We start from the raw sequence: 21,539 nt of genomic DNA, 5'->3' as shown, positions 1-21,539 counted from the left end.
TTAATGTTTGTTTATTTTTGAGAGAAGGAGAGGGAGACTGAATATCCAAAGCAGGCTCTGTGCTGACAGCAGAGAGCCCAATGTGGGGCTCAAACCCACAAATTGCAAGATCATGACCTGAGCTGAAGTCAGACGCTTAACCAACTGAGCCACCCAGGTGTCACCCCTTTTGGTGGTTTTTAAAAATCAATCTGGCTACTGGGGGTTCACCTACCTATTGGGTACATAACAGTTTCTAGGCCTTTTCAGTTGACAGAAATAGGAATTTTTTCAAGGTAAAGTGTAATTATGAGTTGGTATCATCTCTTTAAAAGATCTGTTTAGTGGTATGCATTATCTAAAGCAAGAAAATAACTTTCCTAAATCTCCCTACAGATCTAAACTAGCTTATTCAACTTTCTTATAAAATTGGCCTTTTGTGTTATAGATGGTAGGGAAGATTGCTGTCTGTGCTTAATTTCAAAGAGGTATAAATCTGGATTTTTTTTTTCCTATTTACAGATGGTAGGAGACTATGAGGTGTAGCAGAAAAGATAAGAGTTGACTATGTAGGTGAGAACTGTTCTAGAGCTTTAAGCAAAACAACAAAAACAAAAAACCCAAATTTTCTTCTAAAAAACTGAATGTGAATTATATGGAGGAAAAATCCAGTTAACTTGTGAACCTGGGGCATGAGGACTAAGTCAGCCACATGAGAACCCTGGCTTTGAAAGCCAAGACACATTTTTTTTCTCTTTCAGGTGTTGGCAGATCTCATAATTCTGTTCTAGGTGATCTAAAAAGTACAGTATTGGGGCATCTGGGTGGGTGGCTCAGGCAGTTAAGCCGTCTGACTTCAGCTTGGTCATGATCTCACAGTTGGTGAGTTCAAGCCCCACATCAGGCTCTCTACTATTATCACAGAGCCTGCTTTCAATTCTCTGTCTCTCTCTCTCTTTCTCTCTCTCTGTCCCTCTGATGCTCGCTCACTCTCTCAAAAATAAACATTTTTTAAAAAGGTAAAAAGTAATAGTATTTCTAACTTTAGCTAAGTTGGATTAATTTTAACAAACGCCTGGGGTGAGGTGTTCACTAAGAATTTAGAAATGAGAGAAATTGGACTGTCCTCTGCTGGTATACCTGAGGTAAGCCCAGGGAATTAACCTTCAGAAATGTTCTCTAGTTCAGCTGAGCGTCTGACTTTTGATTTCCGCTCAGGTCATGATCCCAGGGTTGTGGGATCAATCCCTGTGTCCAGCTCCATGCTGAGTTGTGGAGCATGCTGAAGATTCTCTCTCCCTCTGTCCATCTACCCCACTCATTTGCTCTTTCTCTAAAAAACAAAAAACAAAACACTGGTTGCCAGACAGGCATAGCTAGATAATTCAGAATAGCAGCTTCTCAAGGTCCTTGATAGGATTCTTATGCTAACCAGTGCCACCTACAGTGAGATATTTTCTTGGGGACTCCACCTGGGGCATGGCTGTACCTCCTTAGACTGCTTTAGCTTTGTGAGATGATTCCTGTACTTACAATAAAAGAGCGTGAAACTTTGCCATTTTTGTCTAGATTGTATCAGTATCCCATAACCATGGGATGAGGGTCTCTTATATAGACTTTCTTATGTAAGAGTCAAGTTCTTTTACATAAAGAGTGAAATGATCACAACACACCAGTAGTAAATATGTGCCAGGAATTGTTAATAGTTATTTACATACATTAATTCACCTTCCTCTTGATAAAATCTGTGAGATGTAGTAGGTGCTATTATTATCTCTTTCACAAATGGGGACAGAAAGGTTCATCATCTTGCCCAAAGACTTAGGGCTAGACAATGGCAGAACCAGGGTTTAAACCCAGGAGGTCTGTTTCTGGAGTATCTGTGCTTAACACCTATGCTGTCTGCTGCACTGTGGTAATAAGGGGTAGCGTTACTATAAGGGAATATCTTAAGGAACCAAACTACAGATAAGAAAGCTTGAGTGCTGTCATTTGAGACAAACGTGCGCCTAATCTATTGTTCATGTATTCCTAAAAGGTACCCTTTTAGTTCTGATGACCTCAGCTTTTCCTTTGTGTTAGAGAGTAACATCCTTAAAACTGCCTTGGAGATGGAGTGCCTGCCTAAGTGTTAGCTTTTCCTTTAAGACCCTGTGGCGTCTCCCCTATCATCTTAGACCATCGGATCAGATTCCAGCCACATATGTCTAGATGTCAGTCTTTTTATTTTCCTCTTAAAAAAGAAAACCGTTTATTTTGGAAAATTTCACACTTACACAGAAATAGACAGAATGGTAAAATGAATGCCCATGTACACGCTCAGCTTCAGTAATTATAAACTCACGGCCAATCTCGTTTCATCTATGTCTTCACCACTTCTCACAATTTTAAAGCAAATCTGAGACATTTTTATCAGTAAATAATCAGATTTGTTTCTAAGAGATAAGGACTTTTTACAAACAGAATAGGGATACTACAGTTTTGAAAACTAATAGTAGTTCCTTAATCAAATATCCACATGCTACTTAAATTTCCAAAATTATCTCATGAAAATTATTGTATAGGTTTGTTTAAATCAGGACCCAAATGCGATCCATACATTGTAATTGGTTGACATATCTCTTATTTATATTCTTCACATCTTTTTCAGTCTAGACGTTCCTTCTCCATCTTGTTCTTTTTTTCCCTTGCAGTTTTTTTTGTTGAGGATGCTAGATTGTTTTAGACATAATTTAGTCTTAGATATTTCTCTCTGTCAATACATTTTACTCTTAAGTTTTATTTTTGATGAGGTATTAAACCAGTAAGCTTTTCTATTAAAAAAAATTATTGACATACTTTTCAGAGGGGAAGCTAAGCAAAAATTCCTTTTTTCTTCTTTGGTAGGTAAATGAGCTCAAATTTCATAGTAATTTTTTTCATAAATCTGTTGAACATCTTTATTATAAAATTTGCTTTATGATTTATACATTATATGTATTTATTCTGAAAATATTTATTTATGTTTATTTTTGTAGCCCTTGGAAAAGAAGTTTGTCCGAGTTTCTGGAGAAGCAACTATTGGGCATGTAGAAAAATTCCTCAGAAGAAAAATGGGTCTTGATCCAGCTTGTCAGGTAGAGTATATGTATGTAAAAGGACAGATGAAGCTGTGAGATTACCTTTAGTATACTGAAGAAATGCTAAAAAGGATTGCATGCTGTGGCTTTTATGATATGTAGATAATGTAAATGCTAATTAAATATTGGGACACAGTGATTCCAGCCCCACTTGAATCACATTTGACCAACTGTCTGCTTCTCACTGGCATTGGTGACTGACTACCTGTCAGTGTCAGAGAAGAGCTGAGGATACGAGCCTCGGTTCCCCAAGGCTGTCTCTTTGATAGTGCAGAAGGTTGTTTATCACCCATCCTCTTCTCTTCAGAGGACATCCTTGCGTTTGTGACAAGCTAGGTCCAAGACACCTAGAAAAGTGAGATAGCTGTCTAATAGAGACCCTATTTGTTTTTTGAGCATTAGGAAAGATCTCCCATTCTAGCCATGTAATATGTTCTTGTTATAAGGTAGAAACTCGAACCTCATGTATTGTTGAACATAAAGTCTAAATAGAATGTGGGTCACTGACAACGCACATCTATATAGTTTTGCTCTTTCATTACTTAAATTTTAAAGAGGATTTTGTTCTCCATCATGTGTAAAATATGAAGAAATAATTTTTATTTAAAACACTATTTGCGGGGCGCCTGGGTGGCGCAGTCGGTTAAGCGTCCGACTTCAGCCAGGTCACGATCTCGCGGTCCGTGAGTTCGAGCCCCGCGTCGGGCTCTGGGCTGATGGCTCGGAGCCTGGAGCCTGTTTCCGGTTCTGTGTCTCCCTCTCTCTCTGCCCCTCCCCCGTTCATGCTATGTCTCTCTCTGTCCCAAAAATAAATAAAAAACGTTGAAAAAAAAAAAAAATTAAAAAAAAAAAAAATAAAACACTATTTGCTATTAAGTTAACAGGTATTTCTCATGGCAACTGAAAACTGGAAATAACTTACCTGGCCACCTTGTAGCCACAGCTTACCTGAGGTTATTGCTAGTCTTCCGGTAACTAACTAGATGGGGCGCCTGGGTGGCTCATTCGGTTAAGTGTCCAACTTCGGCTCAGGTCGTGATCTCGCAGTTCGTGAGTTCGAGCCTAGAGTTGGGCTGTGTGCTGGCAGCTCCGAGCCTGGAGCCTATTTCAGATTCTGTGTCTCCCTCTTTCTCTGCCCCTCCCCCGCTCACATTCTGTCTCTGTCTCTCTCTTTGTCTCAAAAATAAATATTAAAAAAAAAAAAAAAAGGTAACTTATTAGAGACCCCTGGACAAAGAATTGTAAGTGATCCCATAACAGTCTATTATTTCTAAAAGCAGAATTCAGAAGAGTGGCACCTGATTATATAAAGTAAGAAATGCCACCCAAGAGGGCTTTCTGTAGGGTATAGATTACTTCCTTTGTGGCTAGATACTGATCAGAACAGAATTACCATTTATAAGTTTCACATGTGGTGTTTTAAGAAATGTGGTTGCGGGGCGCCTGGGTGGCGCAGTCGGTTGAGCGTCCGACTTCAGCCAGGTCACGATCTCGTGGTCCGTGAGTTCGAGCCCCGCGTCAGGCTCTGGGCTGATGGCTCGGAGCCTGGAGCCTGTTTCCGATTCTGTGTCTCCCTCTCTCTCTGCCCCTCCCCTGTTCATGCTCTGTCTCTCTCTGTCCCAAAAATAAATAAAAAACGTTGAAAAAAAAATTTTTTTTTAATAAAAAAAAAAAGAAATGTGGTTGCCAAATTGGTTTGGCTGTGTAAAAATGTAGGTTTTTTCTTTCATAGAATTCAAGGCTTTCAGCATTTTGAAATAAAATGTTATATATATACGTATATATACATATATACACACACACACATATATAATATATATATGTGTGTGTGTGTATATATGTGTTTATTTTTGAGAGAGAGAGAGAGACTGCAAGTGGGGGAGGGTCAGAGAGAGGGGGACAGAGGATCCAAAGCAGGCTTTGTGTTGACAGCAGTGAGCCTGATGTGGAGCTCGAACTCATGAACTGCAAGATCATGATCTGAGCTGAAGTCAGATGCTCAACCAACTGAGCCACCCCGGCACCCCTGAAACAAAATTATATAAAATTTGTCTTCAACATTTAACTTTCTGTCAGTTCTTGGCTTTCTCGGTAAATATTTCTTTCCTATTCAGGGACTATATAGGTGGCAACACTTATAAATTACTATTTCACCAAAATGTTGAAATGATGGAACAGAGAACTATCAAATATGCAGATTGTGACTAAAATTGTTTAGACCTTCTAAATCCAAGAGAGAGTAAACAAGAGTTACTTCTAATACGAACAGAACATTGAGCTAGTTAACCATTAATCAAAACAAAATGCTTGGTGAACCCAGTCACTTGAGCCTGCTGTGCTGATCTTCTTTAAACCAGTTATTCCCAAGTAGGAAATGTGTGCTCTGTTTATAGGTATGTGGCCTTCACTTAGGGTTATTTCTAGCAGGAATGAATGATTACTACAGGACTGTTAAGTAATAAACTACCTTAAAAGTTATTTGTGGCATACCAAAATAAAAAAGGAAGACAATTCTGATTAAAAAAATACAGATCATGTATTCTTACAAGAGATTTAAGTTACTTCAAAATCAGAAATCAGTAATTGTCTGGATAGATTCCATCACATAGAAATCCGAGTGCCTCTGGGGGCGCCTGGGTGGCGCAGTCGGTTAAGCGTCCGACTTCAGCCAGGTCACGATCTCGCGGTCCGTGAGTTCGAGCCCCGCGTCAGGCTCTGGGCTGATGGCTCGGAGCCTGGAGCCTGTTTCCGATTCTGTGTCTCCCTCTCTCTCTGCCCCTCCCCCGTTCATGCTCTGTCTCTCTCTGTCCCAAAAATAAATAAAAAACGTTGAAAAAAAAATTAAAAAAAAAAAAGAAATCCGAGTGCCTCTGGATTACTGTGGTTGAGTCAATGGTATATTGAACTCATGTCTTATTTTATTTTGTCTTATAGCTACTCTTGTGTTCCTGCATACATTGTTTGATCGTCAGATCTTATTTTTGTTTTATGAAACGAGACTTAGAAAATAAACATCACATTGATCACTAAAAATTCTTTATGTAGAATAAGTGATGTTAGATTTTATTGTTAATCCTACCATAATTAATTCCATCTTAAAAGATAGGTTATTATTTATTTAGGATATGAACTTAACCTTACTATTAAATTGTTTCCAAATCAATTTTTAAACAGACTCTAATGCATCATATGGTATGTCCCTACCATTTATTTATTACCTATTGATGCTAAATTGAGCATCTATGTACTTGGCCTTAAGAGTACAAAGATGAGAGAGAAAATTTATGCCACCAAGGGACTTGCTTGTAGGGAAGATATACAAGAAAACTGAATGATAATAGGATATGGTGAGTGTGACAAGAGTGCAAGAGTGAATGATTTAACTCTGGAGGAGTCAAAGAATGGACTTGAAGAATGTATAGGAATTTGCCAGACGAAGAAAAAAGACTTTCTGTCAAAGAAGAGCATGTGTGAACAAGTATGCTACTAGCTCATTCAGTGAAAAATCCTATCTTGGAACCTGTAGTGTGATCTTGCTTGTAAAAAAAAAAAAAAGGGGGGGGTGGTTTGGGGCCCCTCGGTGGCTCAGTCGGTTAAGCGTCCAACTTCAGCTCAGGTCATGATCTTAGGGTTCATGAATTCAAGCCCCACGTTGGTCTCTGTGCTGACAGCTCAGAGCCTGGAGCCTGCTTTCGATTCTGTGTCTCTGTCTCTCTCCACCCCTCCCCTGCTTGCACACTCTCTCTCTCTCTCTGTCTCAAAAATAAACGTTGAAAATTTTTTTTATACGGGTTTAAAAAAAAAAAAGATACAGGTTTTTCCTGCCTTCTTAGACTACCCTCACAGTCTGATTTCTGCTCTGAGGTTAGAAATATTACAGTTAACCTTTCTGCCTGAGACTTAGCTACTCCAGAGGTAGAAAGATTATACAGGAAAAGAGTTAATAAGCAAACCTGAGGCTGCTCTCTTTAGAAGGGACTGCTTCTACAGTTGGCCCTTGCCTACCTAGCATTTTGGCTTGCAGAAAGTTCCCAGTAAGGGTGTTTCACCATGCCTACACCATACAATGGATCTGTGATGAATACCTGCTTTCCTTCTGGGAGTCTGGAGCTTAGTACTTGTTACAGGCAGAGAATGCCAACATGAACAGCCCTCAGTAAAAACCCTGTACTCTGAACTTCAAATGGGCTTCCCTGGGCAGAAACATTGCACAAGTGGGCTGCATTTCCAGTGCTAGGAAAAGGAGTACTCTGGGTGTATCTTCTCCTGAACCGAGAGGGGGACCATAGGAAGCCTGTGTGTGGATTTGTCCAGACTCCACCTACATCTTTTTCCCTTGCTGATCTGGCCACATATCCTTGCTGTGTTGCTGAGTCCATGAGTCCATCTACAAACTACCAAATATGTGGGTCATGTTTGTGGGAACCCAGCGATGTGACTCTGAATGAAGTAATTTATGAAATATTTACAGTCAGGTAACTTTTAAAAATCAGTATTGTAAAATCAGAAGCAATTTAAATGTTTATCAGGGAAATGGGTTTATAGATTATGACATATTCAGGGGCACCTGGATGGCTGAGTTGATTGTCCAACTCTTGATTCCAGTACAGGTCATGATCCCAGGGTCATGGGATCGAGGTCCGCCTTGGGCTCCATGCTGAGCATGGAGCCTGTTTAAGATTCTCTCTTTCCCCTACTTGTGCTCTTTCTAAAATAAAAAATAAATATAAAAAGTTATGACATATTTATACAGTGGAACACAATGTAGCTATTAGAGGTAACCTTGTACTTCAGAGATGTCTATGCTATATTAAGGTTTTTTGGGGTTTTAAAAAATTTTTTTTAATATTTATTTATTTTTGACAGGGAGAGAGACAAAGCATGAGCGGGGGAGGGGCAGAGAGAGAAGAAGACACAGAATAGGAAGCAGGCTCCAGGCTCTGAGCTGTCAGCACAGAGCCTGACACAGGGCTCGAACTCACGAACTGTGAGATCATGACCTGAGTCGAAGACGGACGCTCAACTGACTGAGCCACCCAGGCATCCCTAAGGCTTTTTGGTTTTTAAATAAGTTGTAGAACAGTTTACGTGGCTTGATCCCATTTTTTATTTTTTGTTAATTTTTTTAATGTTTGTTTTTGAGAGAGACAGAACGCAAGCAAGGGAGGGGCATGGGGAGAGGGAGACAGAATCCAAAGTAGGTTCTAGGCTCCAAGCTGTCTGCACAGAGCCTGATACAGGGCTCGAACCCATGAGCTGTGAGATCATGACCTGAGCCAAAGTTGGACACTTAACCGACTGAGCTACGCAGGCTCTCTCATGATCCCATGTTTAAAAAACAAAACAAAAATCCCACATGGGCACATAGCATCTAGGGCCATCCACATCAAACTGTTAGTAACTGCCAACTTCTGGGGGTTAAGATTAAGTTGAAAAGAAAAATACAGTAACCAGACCATAAATGTATACCATGGGGAGAAGCCCATGAAGAGTGATGGTCTCTGGATTGCTGAATACTTAATCAAAACATGATGATAGTTTCCAAATTCTTTAGTTTTTCATGGATCTGAGGTCTGTGCACAAAATATTCTATCATAGCTTTCAAATCATCTTGCAAACAAGGCTTGCTCTGCCAATGTTGAAACTAGTAGGTGTGAGACACAAAAGCTGGTACTAATTGGGGGCACCTTGCTGGCTCAGTCAGTGGAGCATGTGACCCTTGATCTTGGGGTTGTGGGTTCGAGCCCCACATTGGGTGTAGAGATTACTTTTTAAAAATCTTTTTTTTTTTTAAAAGTTGGTACTAATTGGAGTTTATGCCTTAAGATCTAGCATGTGCGTTGACAAACTGGCCCATAGGCTAGATCTAGCCTGCCATCTGTTTTTATAAATAAAATTTCATTGGAATGCAGCCATACTAAGGCTGTTTTCATGCTATTGTGGCAGATTTGAGAAGCTATGACAGAGATCCTAGGGCCTACAAAGCCTAATATATTTAGTGTCTACCCCTTTATAGAACAAGTTTGCTAACCCCTGATGTGCACTTAGGCTTTGGAGAAAGATAGACCTGGGGACAGACCTGGGTTTAGATCTGGACTTTACTAGTTACTAGCTTTGCGACTTTAGGAAAGTTAAATGTCTTTACCTCTTAGTATTTTTATCTGTAAATTGGGCATTATAATACCTAGCTCACAAGAATGTGAAGATTATATACATAGTATAACATATGGTATACATAGTGGCTTCTCAGTGAAATTCAACTGCTTTTATGATTCTTCCCCACCTATGCTGAAGCTTTCAAGGAGATTAATAACGTTGGCATTGGACAGGAATTTTAGAGTAAACAATTTGAAAGTAGGAAGATCTGGTTAGAAGGGGATTTCAGCTTTAAGCCCAGGGGTAGCCGCTGAAAGGATGCTAGGAACACTGAGAGGTATTATGAAGAAAGAAGCCGCAGGACTTTTTAACTGATTGCGTATGAGAAGAAAGGGAAAGGAGAACTAAGAGTCAGAGGTGATATTCTATTCTGGGTTAGAGGACAAGAAGAACTGTCACACCATAAACTAAACAGTGATGTTAGGAGATGTAGTCAATGAAGGGATCTATATGAATAAGACATCAAGAACCTGACCCCATTTTAAGGCAATGGGAAAGGAGTACTCCTTGAAAGACAAAGAAAGATTAAAGATTTGCATTTCTGTCTTAGCAAGTAAGTATACTGGAATCTTACTCCCTTGTAGTATGTCACTGAATGTCATTCTTTCTAGAGCATTCACCATAAAAGATTTATCTTAGAACTTTGACTTCCCAAAGAACTAAAAAATCTTAAGATGTTCCATTCATAAAACAGCTCCCTTAGTGTGCACTTGATGTCACTGTTAGACTCTTCATTGTTGGAAAGTGAGATAGTCCTTATAAGAGAATTATTCAAGTAACTAAAAGCCTTTTTAAGTATCATATACCCTTTTAACAATTTTAGCGTGGAACTTAAAAAAATGTACCTTTCCGTGCTGCCTTATGCTGAATATATTAAATATGATTTTATTTATTCTCAGAGATTCAAGGGAACATTTTGAGTGCCTGCTGTACTATACTATTATCCTGCTATGTCTTCTAATACCCCTTCCATTTTACTTTATTTTTATAGCAAGTTTTTAAAATATGTCTTGAGAGTGTTTAATCTGTCTAAAATAAAATAGCAAAGTTTGGAAATAACTATGTAGGTTTTTCTTAATTTTTTTCCTATGGTTTTTTGAAGCAGGAAAGCAATCTGATACTCTTATTTGCCCACAGGTAGATATCATCTGTGGCGATCACTTGTTGGAGCAGTATCAGACCCTAAGGGAGATCCGACGTGCGATTGGTGATGCAGCAATGCAGGTGGGTCCTAGACTTTATCGGACTTCTGCCTGACAGGCACGTTGTTTAATGAAAGAAATGTTATCAACGGTTTTAATAAAGGTTCCATAATTTTCTTTTTTTTTTTTTTTTTTTAAGTTTATGTATTTTGAGAGAGAGAGTGCAAGAGGGGAAGGGGCAGAGAGAGAGAGCGAGAGACAGACCTGAGCCAAAATCAAGAGTCGGACGCTTGACCGACTGAGCCACTCAGATACCCCTCGGTTTGTTTGATTATAGCCATCCTATTGGGTATGCAGTGGCATCTCGTAGTGGTTTTGATTTTATTTCCCTGATGACTAATCATGTTGAGGATCTTTTCGTGTGTTTACTGGCCATTTGTATATCGTTGGAGAAATTTCTATTTAGATCCTTTGCCCATTTTTAAAAATTGGGGATTTTTATTATTGAGTTATAAGAGTTTTTCATATCTTCTGTATACTCGTCCACTATCAGATATCTGATTTGTAAAAATTTTCTCCCATTCAGTGGGTTGTCTTTTCATTTTCTTTGTGATGACCTTTGAAACACAAAGTGTTTATAATGAAGTGCATTTTATCTGGTTTTCCTTTTGCTCCTTCTGGTTTTGTTCTTTTTTTTTTTTTTTTTGGTTTTTTTTTGTTTTTTGGGTTTTTTTTTTTTTTGAGTTTATTTATGTATTTATGTATTTATTTATTTATTTTGAGAGAGAGCGCGCGCACGCACAAGTATATGTGAACAAGGGAGGAGCGGAGAGAGAGAATCCCAAGCATGCTCTGCCCTGTCAGCACAGAGCCCGACACAGGGCTTGAACTCAGGAACCACGAGATCATGACCTGAGCTCAGATCAAGAGTCGGTCGTTTAACCAACTGAGCCACCCAGGCACCCCTTGTTCCTTCTGTATTTGGTGTCATATCTGAGAAACCATTTCCTAATCCAGAATCATAAATATTTATACCTATGTTTACCATAGATTAATTTTGTTTATTCTGGAATGTCATGTAAGTGGAATCAAGTACTCTTTTGTGTCTGGCATCTTTCATCCCTCATATTGAAATTTATCCATGTGGTTACATGTAGCAATAGTTTGTTTCTTTTCATTGCTGCATAGTATTTCATTGTATAACATGCCATATTTTATCCATTTTCCTATTCATGGACACTTGGGTTATTTCCCCTTTTTGGCTAATGCAAATAAAGTAGCAGGGCACCTGGTAGCTCAGTCGGTTGAGCGTCCAACTTGAGCTCAGGTTATGATCTCGCAGTTTGTGAGTTCGAGCTCCACATCTGGCTCACTGCTGTCAATGCAGAGCCTGCTTTGGATGTTGTGTCCCCCTGTCTCTTCCTTTCCCCTGCTTGTACTCTCTCAAAAATAAATAAAACATTTTAATAAAAAAATACAAATAAAGTAGCTATGAACACAAGTATACATTTTCTTCCTCCTCATCTTTTTAAATCAGTTTTGCTTTCACTTACTTTGGACACCTAACTAGCAGTGGAATTGTTGGATCATAGGGAAGGTGTATGTTTTCTTCGATAGGAAACAAAGAATTGATATATTTTGATATGATTTTTGTGGCTGTACTTTACCACCAACCTGTAAAGAAATATGGCCGAAATTTCTGCAGCCTAATGACTGGTCTATTATGGAGAATTTTATTTATTTTTTGCATGGTTTTCTTTTTACCAATTTGCTACCGATTTCCTTGCACCCACCACTCAGATTTAATGAGGGTTGGTAACACTTTATTCTTTCAGATAGGAAGATGTAAAATTCACATCACTTTAAAAAGAAATTTGAAACAAAGGAAAGTGTTAATACTCAATAAAACTGAGTACTGGTTACAAAGGTGTTATATTAATCTTTGTACTCTGAAAAAAAATTTTTTTAATGTTTATTTATTTGAGAGAGAGAGAGAGACAGAGAACACAAGCAGGGGAGGGGTAGAGAGAGAGGGGGTCAGAAGATCCAAAGCAGGCTCCATGCTAACAGGAGTGAGCACAATGTGGGGCTCATACTCATAAACTGAGATCATGATCAGAGCTGAAGTGGATGCTCAGCCAACTGAGCCACCCAGCCACCTCTATACTTTGAAAAATTTTTAAACCTTTAGGAAAGTCATAGAAATAGCACAGTGAACATTCATCTATGCTTTACCTGGATTCACCAGTTTTTTGTTTTATTTTTTTAAGTTTATTTTTATTTTATTTTTTATTTAAAAAAACTTTTTTTTTTTAACGTTTATTTATTTTTGAGACAGAGAGACAGAGCATGAACAGGGGAGGGGCAGAGAGAGAGGGAGACACAGAATCTGAAACAGGCTCCAGGCTCTGAGCTGTCAGCACAGAGCCTGATGCGGGGCTCAAACCACGGACCGTGAGATCGTGACCTGAGCCGAAGTTGGACGCTTAACCAACCAAGCCACCCAGGCGCCCCGATTCTTATTTTATTTTTTTAACGTTTATTATTTATTTGTGAGAGACAGAGAGAGTGTGAGCAGGGGCAGGGCAGAGAGAGAGGGAGACACAGAATCTGAAGCAGGCTCTGGGCTCTGAGCTGTCAGCACAGAGCCTAACATGGGGCTCAAATTCAGGAACTGTGAGATCATGACCTGAGCCGGGGTTGGATGCTTAACCACATGAGCCACAGGTGCCCCTTAAGTTTATTTATTTTGAGAGCAAGTGAGCAGGGGAGGGGCAGAGAGAGAGAGAGAATTCCACACAGGCTCTGCACTGTCAGCGCAGAGCCCAAAAAGGGGCTCAATCTCCCGAACCCTGAGATCATGACCTGAGCTAAAATCAAGAGTCGGACACTTAACTGACTGAGCCACCCAGGCACCCCTGGATTCATCAGTTTTAGCAGTTAGGATTCCATTGGAGAAATAGAACCCAAATGAATATTACAGAATTATACCTTAAACAACTGCAGGGGCCGGTGAAGAAGTGTATTGAAAGATAGTGCCTATGGACCAGTAGTCATTGTGAATCAACAGGGCAGCAATTGGAAGAAAAGACCGTCATGAGTGGGGAATAGTGAGAATAAATTGGAACCTGTAAGGAGAAACTGGAATGTGTGTCTCATCAGTTCCATCTTCAGTGACATGGGTGATCTGTAGACAAAGCTGGTGGTCTTTGGCCCAGAACTCAGAGAAGCTGAAGGTGGAGCTCTTGTGGGAGCAAGAGGAATTAGTGGCAGGCCTGGCTGCCTTCCTGTCCCTACAATGTGAGCCAGCATACCAGCAACAATGTGTATAAGCTGAGCGAGCATCGGGTGCTCTATGAGGACCTGAGCATAATGGCTTCTGCCTCCTTCCACTTGGCACATCTTATCTTACACAAATCTCTATTGGCTAACCTAACAGGGAAGGGATTTGGGGAAACATAGTTCCAGTTTGGCCAAGTTGACCTAGCAAAATGCAAAAGCCTCACAATCTAAGTGTTGGTGTGGGTGTGGAGCAACTAGAATGTATGTGCGTGGTTAGTGGGGGTGTGAACTGGTTCGGCCACTTGGGTGTTCTTTTGGTGGTACCTACTAAAGCCGTGGATGTACACCCTATTCCCCAGCAATTCCATTCCCGAGTATAGACTCAATAGAAATGAGTATCATGTCTACCACAAGACATGTACAAGGTAGTTGATAATAGTTTGGTCATGATAGCCACAAACTGGAAGCAACCCATATGCCCAACAAAAAATGAGTAAAAAATTGTGACATATACATACAATTAAATACAACTACCATATACATCAACATGGATGAATCTCACAGACATGATAGTGAGCGAACTAAGTAGGGCCCAAAAGAATATACAGCTGATCAATGCAGATTTGCTTACTCATTAATATTTTATTGTAACCTCCAAATTAATACTAATTGCCATTTCATGGTCATTCACAGTTTTTCATAACTTTTTAAATGGCATTTGGATTTCTTTTTTTTTTTTTTTTTTTGAGAGAGAGAGAGAGAGAAAGCATGCTTGAGCAGAGGGCAGGCAGAGAGAGAGAGAGAAGGATAAAGAGAATCCCAAGCAGGCCCCACACTCAGCGCAGAGCCTGATGTAGGGCTCGATCCCACAACCATGGGATCACGACTCTAAGCTGAAATCAAGAGTCAGACACTCAACTGACTGAGCCACCCAGGTGCCCTGGTATTTGGATTTTTTAAAGAAATCACAAATTTTGTAATTTTGCTAATGAAACTTATATGTAATTGAGTATTAGAAAGATGCTCCAAGGTTAACTGTTCTTTACTGCAATATTATAGGTTGTAATTATCTTTTAGTTTTATAGGTATACTTTAGTTGTGATAACAGTTTGTCAGAGTAACAAAAGTAATTAGCATACCATGATTGGGGACCATTACTTTTTTTTAATGGCTGTCATTATTAACTTGAATTTTATATGTGATTTACAAAGAAGAAAGAGGACTTTGTCATCTTTCTGTTTCTTTGAAAAACGTAGCTGGCTTTTCCTTGAGCAAGAAAAAGGACATGAAGTTGCATGGAATGTAATTATTTTTGCAACATAGCCAGCTTAGTGATAGAATGAAATGGTGTTAGGACTTAGTCTTGAAGTTATTTGGGTTGAAAAGTGAAAAGAAAAAGGGAAATCCATTGATAAGGCTGCCAGACTAATTAAGGAAAAACACATATATGATGTGAAATTGCTTAGAGCTCAGAAAAAGACAATACCGCTAATAATTAATATTTCTTGAGCTAAGTAATCTCTATACCCAACATGGGGCTCAAACCCACAACCCTGGGATCAAGAGTCACACTCCACTGACTGAGCCAACCACGTGCCCCAGAACATGTGTTATCTTGTGTAAGCCTCACAACAACCTTAAAAGATAACAATTAATGGGGTGCTTGGGTGGCTCAGTTAGTTAGATGTCCAACTCTTGATTTTAGCTTAGGTCACGATCTCACAGTTCCATGGGATCAAGCCTGGCATAGGCTTCTGTGCTGATAGCAGAGCCTGCTTGGGACTCTCTCCTCTCTGTGCCCCTCCCCTGCTCATGCTTACTCTTCATCTCTCTCTCTCTGTCTCTCTCTTTCTCTCCCTCTCTCAAAATAAATAAGTAAACTTTAAAAAAGATAACAATTACTATCTCCTTTTATCTTTTTTTAAAATGTTATTTTGAGATACTTTAAGACCTAGAGAAAAGTTACAAAATAGTATGAAAGTTCCTATGTAGATCTCACCCAGCATCCTTTAGTGTTAACGTCTTCCATGACCACAGTACAATCATCAAAACTAAGATATTGACATTGTTACAATACTGTTAACAAAACTGCAGACATTGGATTTTGCTACTTTTCCCATGGTTGTCCTTTCTCTGTCCTACGATCCACATTGTATTTAGTCATCATGTCTCCTTGTCTTCTCCCAGTTCTCAGTTCCTCCTTGTTTTCATGACTTTGATACTTTTGAAGAGTATTGGTCAGTTATTTTATAAACTGTCCTTCATTTGGGTTTGTCAGATGTTTTCTCATGACTAGATTGAGGTTATGCGTTTTTGGCACATCACATACAAGTGATATGCCATTCTCAGAGTATCATCAGGAGATATTTAATACTGGTAGGTTTTTCTCTTTGGAATTGATAATATGGGGGGAGATACTTTGAAACTATGCATTTATCCTGTTTCTCTTCAAATTTGGCCCTCTATTCTAACATCCATTGGTGGATCTTATAATTTAGAAAATTGATGTACAGAGGTTGCATACCTTGTCCAGGATCGCTTGGCTAGTTAGTCATAGAATCAACAGTCAACTGTTGAAAATTTCAACTTAAAGCTCAGGCTCTTAACAGAAGGGTAACCAAATACTTTTTCAGGTGATTGTTCAATTTATTGTTAACACATTTTTAGAAATATAGTACCTTGCCAACTGTCTACATTTTAGTAACAGTTTAAAAGAATCTTCCTAAAATATAGAAAAAAAATTATTTCTTCGATAACTAAAGCATACTTAGAGGTATAAACAAAGCCATTTCCTAAAAATTTTATAATGTTAAACTTCAAAAATCTTAGAAAATGATTATCTTTAAAAAAATTAAGCTTACTTGATTAGAAATGTAAGAAACTAGGAGTAAAATCCCAGTGGAGTAGGTAGAAAATATTACTTCAAAAAATATTTACTGGAGCACCTGGCTGCCTCAGTTGGTTAAGTGGCCTACTCTTGATCTTAGCTCAGGTCATGATCTCACAGGTCATGGGATCAAGCCCTGGTTAAGGCTCTGCACTGACAGCGTGGAGCCTGCTTGGGATTCTCTCTCCTTCCCTCTCTGCCCCTCCCCTACTTGTGGGTACTGTCTCTTAAAGAAATATTTTTTAAAACATACAGTAAAGCCTTAGTTTGCGAGCATAGTTCATTTCGGAAACATCCTTGTAATCCAAAGCACTTGTATAAAAAAAGCGAATTTCCCCATAAGAAATAACGGAAACTCAGATGATTCATTCCACAACCCCAAAATATTCATACAGAATGATTACAATACTGTAATATAATATAAAATAATAAGGAAAACATAAAATATAAAGAAAAATTAATTAACCTGTACTTACCTTTGAAAACCTTTGTGGCTGGTGTGAGGGAGATGAGAGAGGAGGGTTATTATGTAGGAAGACTTTCACTATCACTAATGGAACCACTGCTATCTTTTGGCTCAATGGAATCTTTTTCTGTATGGGGGCCGTTGTATATACTCACACAGATGTTGCCTATAGTATAGTATTAATGAACTCTTGTCATATACTGTATTTAATGTAACTGGCAATAAGGCAGCAGACGAAAAGGTCTATATCTGCAGTCAGCCTGACCTAGAATGAAGCAAAGCATTCCTAAGCTTACTCTTGTATGGACAAGCAAAGGACTGTCCATAGGTGCTTTGAAGTGACAAAAAATACACTAGTGCCAGTTGTGTGGGTACCTTCCAGTGTTCTGAAAAATCACTGATTTCTGCCAAATACCATGGCCTAAGATCCGAGCATGGGAGATGATCACCCACAATCCCCCAGAGAGAGAGAGAGAGAGAGTAGAACCATTGGCTCAGTTGTAATCTTGTGATGTTCAGCATCATGTACTACTCATATTGCAAGATACCGCTCGTTTATCAAGTTAAAATTTATTAGAAATGTTTGCTCATCTTGCAGAACACTCACAAAACAAGTTACTCACAATCCAAGGTTTTATTATATTTACAGAGCACTATTCTAGACACGTAGGGAGATTCAGAGACGAGCAAGTCCCTGAACTTAACCTATAATACAATTAAAGTCCTCATTGACAACAATGTAAGATTCATGGACTCTCAGGACCTCTCAGCTAAATGAATAATATACCTTCTGTGGGAAAGGGGAGGAGAATGGTAGGAGCTGAGATCTGGGCAGTCAGAATAAAACCATGTGCAGGACTTTATAGGCCATAGTATGAACTTTGGATTTTAATTGGGAAATTAATATGGGAAATTATTTTTGGAGAGATTTAAGCCAAGGACAGAAGTGACCTACTCTGACTTAAATTTTAGAAGACTCATTCTGTTTGGATAGTTCAAGAAGACCATGAATAGAGACATCTCTAACTACAAAATACAAATAATATTTATATCTATGTATATAGAATATAAATATAATAGACATTGAGACTTGAATTATAGTTATTTCATTTCGTAAAATGTGATTTTATACATACATTGAAGTTGTTTTGAGGTTTTAAAACCATTTGTAAGCTATTTTCAGTTTGACATCTCAGCATGTCATATTTTGCAAATGATGCTTTCATTTCTGACACATGAATAACTACATGCAAAAAATTAACATGTAAAATGTAATTTGTATTCTTGTAAGAACATTGATAGAATCTGTTTGTGTTATAATATAAATTCATTTACTTAGATTAGGCTAATTAGAATAGATCTGATGGTCCATGGGCCAAACATAGTATGAAATTGTGTTTTACATGGCTCACTGTTGTAAATATTTTTGAGTTTAAATTCCTGTAGCTACACATCTGCTCTCTGGTTTACCAGTGGTCTCCACTTTCCCTATGGACTCACATGCTTAACTCACATATTCATCTATGTTACTTTCCTGGCCCTTGTAGGTAGGCCTTTGAATTTGTGAACCCTTTCCTAGAATTCTGGAGAGCTTTCACTAGAGTTGCCAGGAACAGAATCCAGATTGCAGTGAATTGTGTAATAAATGAGAGATGAGGAAGTAGAGCCGTGGAAGAGCTTAACAAAGAGAGAAATAGCTAGAATGTGATTGGAAATGCAAGGCGTGCATGTCACCATTCCCCCTCTGTGTTGCTCAGGGTCAGCCCATTGCTCATGGCATACTCCCCAACAAGTTACTTTTTAGCTAATTTTCCAGTTCATAGTAGGTTAGAAATAGCACTTTAGGGGCTCCTGGGTGGCTCAATTGGTTAAGTGTCCTGACTTCTAGCTCAGGTCACTATCGGCAGGTCATGATCTCTCTGCTGTCAGCGCAGAGCCCGCCTGGGATCCTCTGTCTTCCTCTCTGCCCCCTTCCCTGCTTGTGCGCTTGCTCTCGCGCTCGCTCTCTCTCTCTCTCTCTCTCTCTCTCTCTCTCTCTCTCTCTCTCTCTCTCTCTCTCTGTCTCAAAAATAAATTAACATTAAAGAAAGAAAGAAATAGCACCTTTAAAAGGTGGATTGCTGGGGCGCCTGGGTGGCGCAGTCGGTTAAGCGTCCGACTTCAGCCAGGTCACGATCTTGCGGTCTGTGAGTTCGAGCCCCGCGTCGGGCTCTGGGCTGATGGCTCGGAGCCTGTTTCTGATTCTGTGTCTCCCTCTCTCTCTGACCCTCCCCCGCTCATGCTCTGTCTCTCTCTGTCCCAAAAATAAATAAAAAACGTTGAAAAAAAAATTAAAAAAAAAAATAAATAAATAAAATAAAATAAAATAAAAGGTGGATTGCTTGCTGGATGCAGACTTGGTGAGAACACAAAGGATTAAGACCTGGTTATCAAAAGAGGAGACAGAAACCCAAAAGAGCAGATGAAAAGATTCAGAAACACAGTACCTGGAGTCATTTAGTGTAGGGTTAAGTTCCCCAGAGACCGAAGACATCACTGTGTTACAGAACAGTGTATTCAGTGTTCATAATGATGACTCTAGACATCAAAGAAAGGTTGAACTGTGTTGTGAACAGTCTTTTAGGCACAGTTAAAATGTATAATGTATTAAATGGGTAAGAGTTCCACAGTTTTCTTAACAGTGAATGGTAGTGAGCTGCATTTATGTGGAAATGAATGTTTAATTTCTTAGCAGATCCATAGTGTTTTATGATAATTGAGTCTTTTTTCAGGAAAGTAGTCCACGCAGAAGGAAAGGTGTGTCTCTTTGAGTTCTTTTCAGAGAACTGTTTAGCCACAAACATCCCTGGCTAATTGTGGAGTTTCAGAATTACCTTTGAGAGTCATTTAAAAAGGCACAGTGACAGGGAATATTTGGTGATAAGGTGAATGAATAAGTCTATTTACTTGGACCCTTTATTTTCTTTAAATCAAAGAATTTCACATTAGTGTTGGGCTATGAAAAATAAACCGTATCTGACTTGATTGTTTGCATAACCGGTTTTCAAATAACTGCAAAACACTTTTTTTCTTTTCAGGATGGTCTGCTGGTCCTCCACTATGGTCTTGTGGTTTCTCCTCTGAAAATTACTTGAAGATTCTAGCAGCGTTAGGAGGAGGGAAACGAAATAATGAGGCTTCTGCAGGATTGCATTTCACCAAAGATTTCCACACAACATGTAATAGCTACCATTTTGTGCTGCTGGAGACATAACTTATCTATTTTCAGCACGTAGATTCATAACATTTATAAGTACAACTTGGAATGATGGAATGCATCTGTTTTACTAGAAACTATATATAAAAAGCATCCATAGCTCAGGGGGAAATTTTCAGAGCATTAAAATTTTAAATTCCTTGTGATCTCAAATACTTTGACATTGATTTTGCTTCCTAATCTTTGAGGTAAATCGGTTACTATTTTCTTCTTTGTTGAGCCATATCCCTTTCCCGTTGGCGGTTAGGATTCTGCTCTCTGGAATGGCATCCGTTGGGCAGTCATGCTTTTGGAAAAGAAGGATGCTTTTGAACTGAAGATTCAAAGCCAGGCTTTGTTAAACTACAGAGTGTACCTCTTGGACAAAGACCAAAACTACTGGCCACTTTTGTATGCTGCCATCATGTTTGGAACACGTATCTTTCTTTTCCCAGCAATACTACCGCAGAGATGATATGTACTTCTAAAAGGGATGAATTATCATTCTTTGTGAAGAGACTGTCTCCTGCAGGGTTTATGGCCTGTACTGTAAGCCTTCAGTGTAATAAAGACTCCTTTAACAGATCTTAACAACAAGGGATGCCTCTTTGAAACATTATCTTTATTATTTGAATGTTAGTTTGATTAGCATTCACTTTGAGTATGTAGTTTGGTTGTCAGTACCTTAGAACACCACTGCTTCTCAAAGTAATAAATAAACGAGTGAATTTGCAAGTTTACAGAATACTTACTCACTTTTCCTCAGTCAGTTTAATGTTCATTGTCCCATTACTTTGTCACTGGGATAAAGAATACGGGTGTTTAAGAGTTCCCTTACGTGCAAAGATTTCAGTTTTAAATGTTATTTTGCCTAAAATTAGCATTGTGATACTTTCTAAACAATATTTTGTAAACCCTATTTCACTGCAAAATTTCCAAGTGTGCGTATAGAAACAATTACAAATGAATGAGGTTTGGCGATTGTTTTGTAAAGAATTTGTGAATTGTGTATAAATCTCTTCTAACATTTAATAAAAATTTTTAATAAAAATTTATTTTAACCTATTTTGAAGTGTTCATATTTATTGTGATTGAAACAAAAATAACCAAAATTCCTTACGAGATAAGGTATCCAAATTAGTTAAAATACCATCAAATAGTTATTTTATAAACATCTTCACTGATTTTACTAGATGCTGTTATTTGACAGTGGACAGAATAGCAACTATGGAATTCATTGCCTCTTAAATGTTTCTTACCCAGATTACATGCT

The 21,539-nt window shown here is 38.7% G+C and overlaps 1 protein-coding gene across 1 annotated transcript in view; it reads left to right on the top strand.

Annotated features, from left to right (window-relative positions):
* Window positions 1–21,331, top strand: part of PCGF6 (polycomb group ring finger 6) — a 35,734-nt gene extending 14,403 nt beyond the window's left edge. The window contains exons 8-10 of the mRNA XM_058697653.1: window positions 2,997–3,095; window positions 10,392–10,478; window positions 20,109–21,331. Coding sequence (XP_058553636.1) covers window positions 2,997–3,095; window positions 10,392–10,478; window positions 20,109–20,165 — 243 coding nt within the window. The 3' untranslated portion in view covers window positions 20,166–21,331. The remainder of the gene's footprint in view (window positions 1–2,996; window positions 3,096–10,391; window positions 10,479–20,108) is intronic.
* Window positions 21,332–21,539: the final 208 nt, after the last annotated feature.

Source organism: Neofelis nebulosa, chromosome 13, assembly GCF_028018385.1.
Source record: "Neofelis nebulosa isolate mNeoNeb1 chromosome 13, mNeoNeb1.pri, whole genome shotgun sequence".
NCBI classification, from domain to species: domain Eukaryota; kingdom Metazoa; phylum Chordata; class Mammalia; order Carnivora; family Felidae; genus Neofelis; species Neofelis nebulosa.
The sequence above is the reverse complement of the archived record's forward strand: the minus strand, read 5'-3'. Positions and strand labels throughout refer to the sequence as shown.